This window comes from Triticum urartu, chromosome 3A (genome assembly GCF_056163025.1).
Source record: "Triticum urartu cultivar PI428250 chromosome 3A, HENAU_Tu73, whole genome shotgun sequence".
Lineage (NCBI taxonomy): Eukaryota > Viridiplantae > Streptophyta > Magnoliopsida > Poales > Poaceae > Triticum > Triticum urartu.
Genome location: NC_141875.1, coordinates 370424180 through 370434148, shown reverse-complemented (window position 1 = coordinate 370434148; position 9969 = coordinate 370424180). Strand labels below are relative to the sequence as shown.

At 48.7% G+C, this 9969-nt stretch overlaps 1 protein-coding gene across 1 annotated transcript; it reads left to right on the top strand.

Annotated features, from left to right (window-relative positions):
* Positions 1-2765: 2765 nt before the first annotated feature.
* LOC125544042 (putative protein phosphatase 2C 6) lies at positions 2766-7668 on the top strand. The gene is made up of 4 exons (XM_048707577.2): positions 2766-3838; positions 3953-4324; positions 4429-4534; positions 6933-7668. Exons 1-4 carry the CDS (start codon positions 3218-3220, stop codon positions 7271-7273), a joined length of 1440 nt encoding a protein of 479 aa, XP_048563534.2. The 5' UTR covers positions 2766-3217; the 3' UTR covers positions 7274-7668.
* The last annotated feature ends 2301 nt before the right edge of the window (positions 7669-9969 follow it).

Genomic DNA, 9969 nt, shown 5'->3' with positions numbered 1-9969 from the left:
TGTCGAGGGTGTAGCGGAAGTGGGTAGGTAGTGGGGGAAGTAGGAGTGCGGAGGCGAAAATGGTGGCGGAGAAAAACTGCAGAAGGTGCAGTTTCGGCAGAGGAAGCCGGATGATCCGAACTAGGAGCCGAAGGATTCGGGTCAAGGTACGGATCGTCCGGGCAGGCCAGCTGCTCGCGGGCGAGGTGCGAGGTGAACTCGAAAACGGGAAAAAAATCAACGATTTCGGCGATTTTTGATGGAATTCGCGGTGGAGATGGAGGGAAAAGGTTAGATCCACTTGCAACACAATGAACCCACGGATCAAAATCAACAAAACTTCATCATACCAACAACTCACAAAAAAATTGGGGCTATTTTTGTGGGGAATTTTTCGAAATTGGGATAAAATCAACAAAGTTAGGCTAGAAAACAAGGGGTAGGGGCTCCAAATTCGTGATCAACCAAAGGCTCATGATACCAAGATGATGCAGGGTGGAACCCTAGGGGTTGATCTTTCACGATTTGGAGGGAATCCCATGAAGAACACGACGAACATACGAGGGGAAACACGAGGGAAGACGAGAGGAATCACTCAAATCAACGAGAAACAATCACACATGTGCTAGATCCATGAACACAAAGAGAGATGCACGATCCAAAAACAACAAAGGGGGATACAAGTAACCAGTTCTTCTCCAAGAGGAGGTCTTGAATCCACTAGGGAATCTTCTCCTAGGTGGAGGGCTTGAATCCACTTGGGGGATCTTCTCCTAGATGGAGAGCTTGGCCTTCAACGGAGTAGGTATCAAGTGGATGAGCAAAGCTCTATCTCTCATGTGAGCTAAATCAATGCCAATCCTGGAAAAGTGGAGGTGGAGTCGTTTATATAGGCGAATGGGACGAAAGGGTACATGGGCCTCGACCCAACATCATGCACGCAGGCAGGGCCCGGATGACTCGGGCGGGGAGCCGGATGATTCAGGCTTCACGGACCCGGATGATTCGGGGCGGCGTCCGGATGATCCGAACGTGGCGAGGAGGCAGGCGGTGGCCCGGATGTCTGGGTGATGGTCCGGATATCCGGCTGGGTCCGGATGATCCGGCTTCGCAGTTCAGCTTCGGGTGTCGTCGGGCGCATTAGCTAGATCGTCCGGACCGGGGTCCGGATCGTCCGGCCAGCCTGGGACTTGGCTGATTTCTCCTCCGTCTTCGCGCATATCTTCCTCTCCCGATCCTTCTTGCTCTTTAGCTTCTCCATGGCCAATTCCTTGGTACCTGAGTATGCAAAGTGTCTTTGCGTGAGGTAGTAGCCATGTCTCATGTGTTTCAAAGGGGAATTGTGAGAGGAGAGATGTCACCTCGGTTTCGAGATCTCTTGCACGTGCACGAGTCATAGGTCCACTTGGCAGTTGGTGAGATGATGATAGGTCCATGGGATGACCTTGGGATGCTCCGCATCAAAAAACTTTCAACCGGACAAATAGAAAGATAAGGGCTAATAGTTTTGCCTCCCAACTTATTCACCTCAAGGGTGATGTCAACAATACTAACTCATGATCACTCATATCCAATTGAATATTTATGCCTAGATCTTTCCCCATCACATAGTGCTTGCAAAAGAGAAAATAAAAAGGAATAGAGAAGAACACTTTGACTCTTGCATAAAAAGTAATAAATACATAAAAGTAAAAATAAGGCCTTTCACAGAGGGAAGTAGCGGTTGTCATGTTGATGCGCTATTTGGTTTTGAGGGGCGACACACTCTATATAGACCACCCCTAGCGCCGAAACAAGGGTTTGAAACCCTACTATAATCCAGACACAGGAGAAAAACAAGCCTTAAGGCTCGAGACGTAGGGCTTTTATCTCTCCGCGGGCTTCTCAACTCGTAAGATCCGAGTGTCACACCTGTGCCGTAGTTAGGATCAGCGCTCGTTCGTACCCCTAATACTACTTGTTAGGTTTGTTGGCTCGGCAGATAGCACACAATCCAGACGAAAGCAGGAGATTTGAGGGTCGACATTGGAATGTCCTAAACCCGTGTAGGCTGCCCGTTACGTTGCTAGTTGGGTCGACCACGTGGCGGCAAGAGCACCCGGGGCGTGCCATTTTCATGATTTCTTTTCCGCTCTTTTTATGGGACAAGGACCTCTGTGAAAAAGATGTTGACGTCCTTCACCCAAAACACGTCTCCTCGTCCAACAGAAACAGTTATCCTTTTTGCTGCGCTAAAATATGTGGTGGACGTGTCGCAAGCAGGAGGGGTGGGCGATAATATCCGGGAGAAATCCATGCCTAATCGTGCGAAAAAATTGCGTTCGTACGCAAGAAATGGAAATGCTTGTAAAATTGGGCATCTAACACCTAAACTCCCATGACAGCATCCAGCAGGAGGGCCACATGTCTGAGTCCGACGTGCAAGCAGCAGGCCAGGTGCGACAAGCTACACACTCATTATTGCTGCTGGGCAGGCCAATGCCGAGAAGCTCCCCGAGCCCAAGCCCAACCAACCGTACAGCGCCAGCACGGCGGCACACCACTTGTAGGCCTGGGACTAGGAGGAGTACTAGTTACACTGTGCGCCCCGATGAACACGTCTCCCAAGGGCCCACCTGTAACCCCCACGCGCACGGCGTGGCGACTCGACACGCGTCCCCGGCTGCCCGCTGCTCGAGGCCCAGCAGCCGATCCGGCGATCCGCGTGTCCCATCCCACTGCCCCCTCGACATCTGTCCCCGCACACGCGCGCGCACAGGGAGGTGGACGTCAACTTTCCCCTCCCCTCCCCTCCCTCCGCATTCATCTTCACGGCGTCACCACTCCTTTGCTTTTACTGGTAAGTTCTAAACTGCGGCTGCTGCTGCTGCTGCTACGCTCTTCCTCTTTTCTCCTCTCGCCCGCCCGCGCGTGCTCCCGCCGTTGGTTCCGCACCGCTAGCTAGCTTCCTTGCTCGCGAGGGCACCGCCCGTGAGCCGTGATTCGGGGATTTGGATCCGCGCGGACCTTGGATTTCCCCTTGTTTATAGGCCGGTCGAGCGGTGCCTGTTGCAGGCCTTGGGATTCGGCCTGGATCGGCGCAGATCTGGAGGCACATGAGGCGGCGGCGCCGGCGGGTGAGCATACGAGGATGTGAAGCGACTTGTAGAGGGAGAAGGAGCGGAGTCAGCGATGGGGTGCTTGGGCGGTGAGGCGACTCGGGGCGCTGATCCTGGACGCACCTGTGGCGCCGGAGGAGATGGAGGACGTGGCCGTGGCTGCGCTCGCCACGGCGCCCACACCTGTGTTTAGCCCCGCCACGGCCGGGCTCACGCTAATCGCCGCCGCGGCTGCGGAACCGATTGCGGCCGTTGTGGCGGGCGCCATGGAGGGGGTGCCGGTCACCTTTTCAGTGCCGCCGGTCAGAACCACCACGGATGACGGGCTGCCAGCGGCAACAGGAGGGGAAGGGGGAGAGGCGTCGGCAGCGGGGAGCCCGTGCTCGGTCACCAGCGACTGCAGCAGCGTGGCAAGCGCGGATTTCGAAGGGGTGGGTCTGGGCTTCTTCGGTGCGGGGGTCGAGGGGGGAGCGGTGGTGTTCGAGGACTCGGCGGCTTCTGCGGCCACCGTCGAGGCGGAGGCGAGGGTCGCGGCCGGGGGGAGGAGCGTCTTCGCTGTCGAATGCGTTCCACTCTGGGGGTTTACATCAATTTGCGGCCGCCGCCCGGAGATGGAGGATGCGGTCATCGCTGTGCCGCGATTCTTCGGCTTGCCCCTCTGGATGCTCACGGGCAACAATATGGTCGATGGACTCGATCCCATCTCCTTCCGCCTCCCCGCGCACTTTTTTGGTGTATATGATGGGCACGGCGGTGCACAGGTAACCCCACCATTAATGACACCTATCAACTGCCTACTGTATGACCTTGCCAGTCTCTGCCTCAATCCCAAGTGAAACTACAACTTTGTTAGATTTTGCGTCATGCCTGTGCAGGTAGCAGATTACTGTCGGGATCGGCTCCACGCAGCGCTGGTGGAGGAGCTGAGCAGGATAGAAGGGTCCGTGTCTGGTGCTAACCTGGGAGCTGTGGAGTTCAAGAAGCAGTGGGAGAAGGCGTTTGTGGATTGCTTCTCAAGGGTGGATGATGAGATAGCCGGTAAGGTGACCAGGGGAGGAGGGGGAAACGTGGGCACAAGCAGTGTCACTGCAATGGGCATGGTAGATCCTGTAGCACCCGAGACCGTTGGTTCAACGGCGGTGGTCGCCGTCATCTGCTCCTCTCATATCATTGTCTCAAATTGTGGAGACTCGAGGGCAGTGCTCTGCCGTGGCAAGCAACCCGTGCCGTTGTCAGTGGATCATAAAGTAAGTTCCCATGCCTCATGAGGCTTGTGTTATTTTCATTGTTGCCTTGAACTTTTGCTTCACATGTTAAGTAGATGTTGACTGCATTGCTCGCTGTCTTTCAGCCTAATAGGGAGGATGAGTACGCAAGGATTGAGGCAGAGGGTGGCAAGGTCATACAGTGGAATGGCTACCGAGTTTTCGGTGTCCTTGCCATGTCGCGGTCAATTGGTATGCTAGCTATTCCTTTTCGGAACATCTGTTGTACTGGCATCAGTTACTGTTGGCATGAGATGGAGTTTTGGATGTCTTTTGGATGTTCCATCAGTTCCTATTAAGCCTTGCGTTATGCCTGGTAAAAAAATCCTATCAAGGCAGTGCGATTCTGAATTTAATTGCTTGCCAAACGCCAAATGCTTTGCACTTCAGGTCTGGTGGTAAATCAATATGTAGTGGTGGTTTTAGTTAGATCTTTGTCTGCCGGTGTGCTATTTTATATGCTTACAAAGGTGCTTCTTTTTGATAGTGAACTAATGCATGCAGAGACCAACAGAAAAAAAATCATCTTCCGTGCATGAAAGTTGCTTGTTCTTGCTGGAAGCTGTTCAGGCATCTAGCAGTCTTAGCATGATTGATTTATCTTCCAAATACCAGATGGCTTTTCTAATATCCTTGAATTCAACAGTTGTTAGATCCTGGAGGACTGCATAGTTTGGTGTAACTAGTATGTGGTATTGGATAAGCATCCCGTAAAGGAAGTTATAATTCATTGAAATTGTGTAGCCTTTATTGCAATATCCAACACACAAAGTTGCTTATGCTTCAAAGGTTCTTATTCTTGCTCCACTTGTTTGGTTCTATCTTGATTCAAGCTTCCATTGGTCGAGGAAGATTTAGGTTCCCTTTTCTATATTTTGTTTCTAGTAATATTAAAGCACCAATAATTAAAGAATATACATTATCCTGAAATGGAATGTGACTTCCCTTTTGGGAAAATATGTCGAAATATGCGTCTATTAAAGTTCTCGTGATATTTAATAACGACAGCCCTGGAGTAGAATCTTGACCAACCTAGTTGCTGTTTCAATTTGGCCGTGTGAGTGCTTCATGTATCTGTGTGTGAAATGCCTGAATAATCTTCTTGCTCTAAATTCCATATGTACACCAAAACCGTTGGCAGACTGCTCAAAGGTGGTATTCATATCTATACTTTCTTTTTGTACTAAATCCCAGTTTGACCCTTGCCCTGCTTAAAGCCCGTATATATGCTAACTGTTCACATGTTAAATTTCATTGAAGATATTGCAAGTTCTTCATTACATCTCGTTCCTTCTTTTATCTGTTTTGACTTGCTATGCTACCATTGCACAATAGATGGTAATTGATCCTGTGAGATCTTTATTTTGGCACGCAGCATTTGACGTTCTAGTGCTAACACTTAATAGCCAAACGGTAATATGGTAAACCCAGCCACTACTTGTCTTTGGATTCAATATACACATTTAGTCTTGGTTATTCTTCGCAATAAGAAGATAATGATATACTACAGTGTGATTTGTTGTTTTCTTCTGTGATTGCACCACACAATAAACACAATGGTACTACTGTACTAGGCACCTTTTAGTTGGTCCCATATAAATGTTGTTGCTAAGTGCTTATGTAGTACTCCCTCCGTCCGAAAATACTTGTCATCAAAATGGACAAAAAGGGATGTATTTAGAACTAAAATACATCTAGATACATCCCCTTTTATTCATTTTGATGACAAGTATTTCCGGACGGAGGGAGTACATCTGTATGGTACTTATGCAAATACTCAGCACCTGCTGCTCCACTGTAGTATCCCTCATGGCTAATTGAAATTGGCTGTATATCTGCATCAATTTGTCTGCTAATCTTACAAAGTTCTTGCCTACCTGGATTCCCAGTTCTATGTGGAAGTCTTCTTAATTCAGTATATTATGAGAACTGTACACCGACCTTGCCTATCCCCTGTTTTGATTTACTCTGGTATTCCTACTTCCAAATTCGAATTAAGTCCCATGAGTCTGCGTGGTTGCTTTAGGTATAAAGTCCTGGTTTAGGTGTCCTATATTAACTTTTATGGTTTAATCATGGAGCATAAGAAGAATGGTTGACGATTCTTAACTAATCATAAGCTCTGTTTAAACCTAGACGCAGCAGAAGATTCAACACACAACATGACAGATGAGGTATGACCTTTAGATAGGAAATTATCACCGCTAAACGTCTACAGATGTATGCATTAGTTACTGGTGGTCTTGGTTAACTTGAGTTTGATCCTGGACCACAGGCATGATTTGTATATCTCCTGGATGAATCTTCATAACTTATCCAACCACATGAAATAGTTCACCTCTTTTAGCCTGCCCTTGTCAGTTGGCTCTTGCAGTCAATGTGCTTTCTTGCCATTGAATATGCATCCCTTTAAGATAGCATTGCTTGGTGAGCTACTACAGTTGAGGCAGTTTCTTTTATTTGGTACACTCACTGTTTGATCCTCTTTTACAGTGAATTCCTACTTTTCTTGCGTAAGTTTTTTTTATCTTCCTAAATTTTTTACTAGCTAAAAAACATATTGTGGGCTGATGTTTTATACCTTCCACAGGTGACAGATATCTGAAACCATGGATAATTCCTGTCCCAGAGGTCACAATTGTTCCTCGAGCGAAGGATGACGAGTGTCTTATTCTCGCTAGTGATGGCCTCTGGGATGTACTGTCGAATGAAGAGGTATGCGATGTTGCCCGCAAGCGAATACTCTTATGGCATAAAAAGAATGGGGTAAACTTGTCATCGGCCCAACGTAGCGGTGACTCCCCAGATCCAGCGGCTCAAGCAGCTGCTGAATGCTTGTCGAAGCTTGCTCTCCAGAAGGGGAGCAAGGACAACATCACGGTTATTGTGGTAGACCTCAAGGCGCAGAGGAAGTTCAAGAGCAAAACTTAAGTCATCTTGCTTGATTGACAGCCTCTATGACAAATTCCTAGGAATCTATATAGATTTGGAGAATCCAAATTCGATCAGTTTAGACTGTTGTGTTAGTACATTACTTAGCCCAGTTCGTTCTTTTCTTCCTTTTCACCATTTGGGCTGCCAAGGGCTGTATTCTTGTATACAGTACAGATTACGAAATTCCGCATCAGGGTTTATGTTTCCTGGTGGCGTGGGTGATCCTGTTTTCTGTTCTTCCTTTGCTGCCCCTTATTCTTTTTGTTAAGCTGGGCCATCATGTATCTGGAAATGTATATTTGAGCCTGTAGGGTGCAAAAGGAACTAGTGGTATAAACTATTTTGTACTGCCTTCCCTGATACTATGAAATCCAGGTGGCAAACCTTCCTAATTATGCTGTGCCTTGGCCTGGGTAAAGCCTTTCAGTGGGTGGGATTATGACTGGTCGTTGCTAACACGAGACGCATGTCGCCTGTGAGGTCCGGGGCACGCTTGAACCACTTTGAACTTCTGAACTCCAGGATTTATGTACTGCATTTACTAGTAAGTGTGCACGTGCACATCTCAATTGTGATTAAATGATCACAAAGTACTGTATATCATAAAAGTAGAAATGTTCCAAAATTGTTGATTAAATGATCACAAAGTATATAATAAAAGTAAAAATGTTCCAAAAAATATATGAACCGAAGGAATGCACAATGGTGTAATGTCGCTTGTATTTGTCCAAAGCTCCTCGGGTAGGTTAATCCACACAAAAACCAAAATTACTATGCTAGTAGCCTATAAAAACATCAATGCATCAGTTCTCCAAATTTGACTAATGCAAGTACTTCTAATGTAATTTGTTTTGAAATAGAGCAATGTAACCCATCTTCCCTTTGATTAAACCCAATGGTTTTTAACAATGGTATTTTTGCATCGAAAACAATTTTGAACTCTCATAATTCATCAACCTGAAGAATGTTATCTTAAGAAAACAACATCTAAATAATGTTCTAAAGATATCCGCTTCAATTTCTGAATTCACTGTTAGGCTATATTTTCTGAGAGATAAAAACAGAACTCTGGATTGAAATCATACTACTACTGCTGATGCTACTACTACTACTACTGTGAAGTGATAGTGCAACTACTGATGCTACTACTACTACTACTGTGAAGTGATAGTGCAACCAGATCCACAAAACATGAGGACCAAAGGTTGCCAATCTAAAGATTGTCCATTGATTCAGTATATTTCCCCAGCATGTCGCTGTTTCTCCTCAGATGCGTTTAGTTCATTAGCAATAGAAGATTGTTCATCTGTGTTTTTGTCAGCTATGTTGGTCTGAATACGAGTGGGCAGGCTCTTGAAAATTAAAATGCTTTACCCTTGGTTATATGTGTTACGTGATCCCAGACTCCGGCCCCCGCGTCGCCAACCCTTGGTGACATAGGGGAGATCGCGCCACCATGCCCTAGACCTCCTCTCCCCGATCTCTCCTTCCCGCCGCCGCCCGAGTTCACACCGGCGAAGTCCGACTGTGGGCTGTGACGGCGGCGGCGGGGTCCTCTCCTCACGCGCGGTGGCGCCTTCCTCTAGCGGCGGCGACATGGTCACTCCGGTGATTCGGCGGCGCGGTGCGACATGATCCCGACGGAGGATGTGGCGGCGACAACGGCGACGTAGCCTCCCGCAGCGGAGGCGCCCCTATGGCGGTGGCCGGAATCTCGGATCTCGCCGGGCCCAGTTGGGCTTAGGCGGGCCGGTGGATCTGTTGCGCGGCGGCAAGGTGGTGCGGTGGGCCTGACGTAACCGGCTGCTCTGGCACTGTGGTGGTGCCGTTGCCAGTCAGGTGGCGGCAACTGGTTCTTTTGGTCCGGTCCCCGGCATAGAAGGTGGCGATCCATGCACAAAAAGATGGATGGAGTTCTTCGAACAGATCTGGGTGAAAACCTGCTCTCGGCTAGATGCCAAGGCCGACGATGGCGACACTCTTCGGTGTCGTTCCTTTTTTGGAGGCATCGTCATGGAGAAGTTCTAGGCCAACATCTGCTACCTTCGAGGGAAACCATAGATCAGTAGATCGGAAGACGGCGGTGCTCTTGTGTCATTTCCCCTTGGGGGCGTCGTTCTTGGAGGTGTGCATGGACTCGATGGACCAGTGACCGCAACTTTGGTGGAGCGGTGCTTCATCCTACACATTGATGGCAACGGATCTCGACAGCGTGGTGCAGTGCATATTCGGCGTCCGATGTGCGGGGATGGACTCGCGCAGGAGGACGACGCTGTCTGGCGTCATGGTGGTGTCGATGGCAGAGAGGCCTGACATGATCGATGCGTCAGTTTCTGCTCTAAAGATGGATCGATGGAAGACGGTGGTGTCGGGCCTTGCAGGATGCACATGTGGTGCCTATTGTGACTGCGCCGGACCGGTGTGTGACCCAGTCCCGGTATGTAGTTAGGCTGGGGCATCTGACGTTAGATGTTAGGCTTTGGTGCGATGTCTGTTTGGTATTAGGCTCGGACATTCGGCACCCCTTCATCAAGGGGATAGGAGTAGAAACAGGTGTTGCCTGGATGGTGGCTTCAGGCATACTGATGTTTTTTTAGAAAAGGAGGATGTACCCCCAGCCTCTGCATTTGGACGATGCATGCAGCCATATTATTAATTATTCACAAAGACCATACAATGTGATACATCAATAA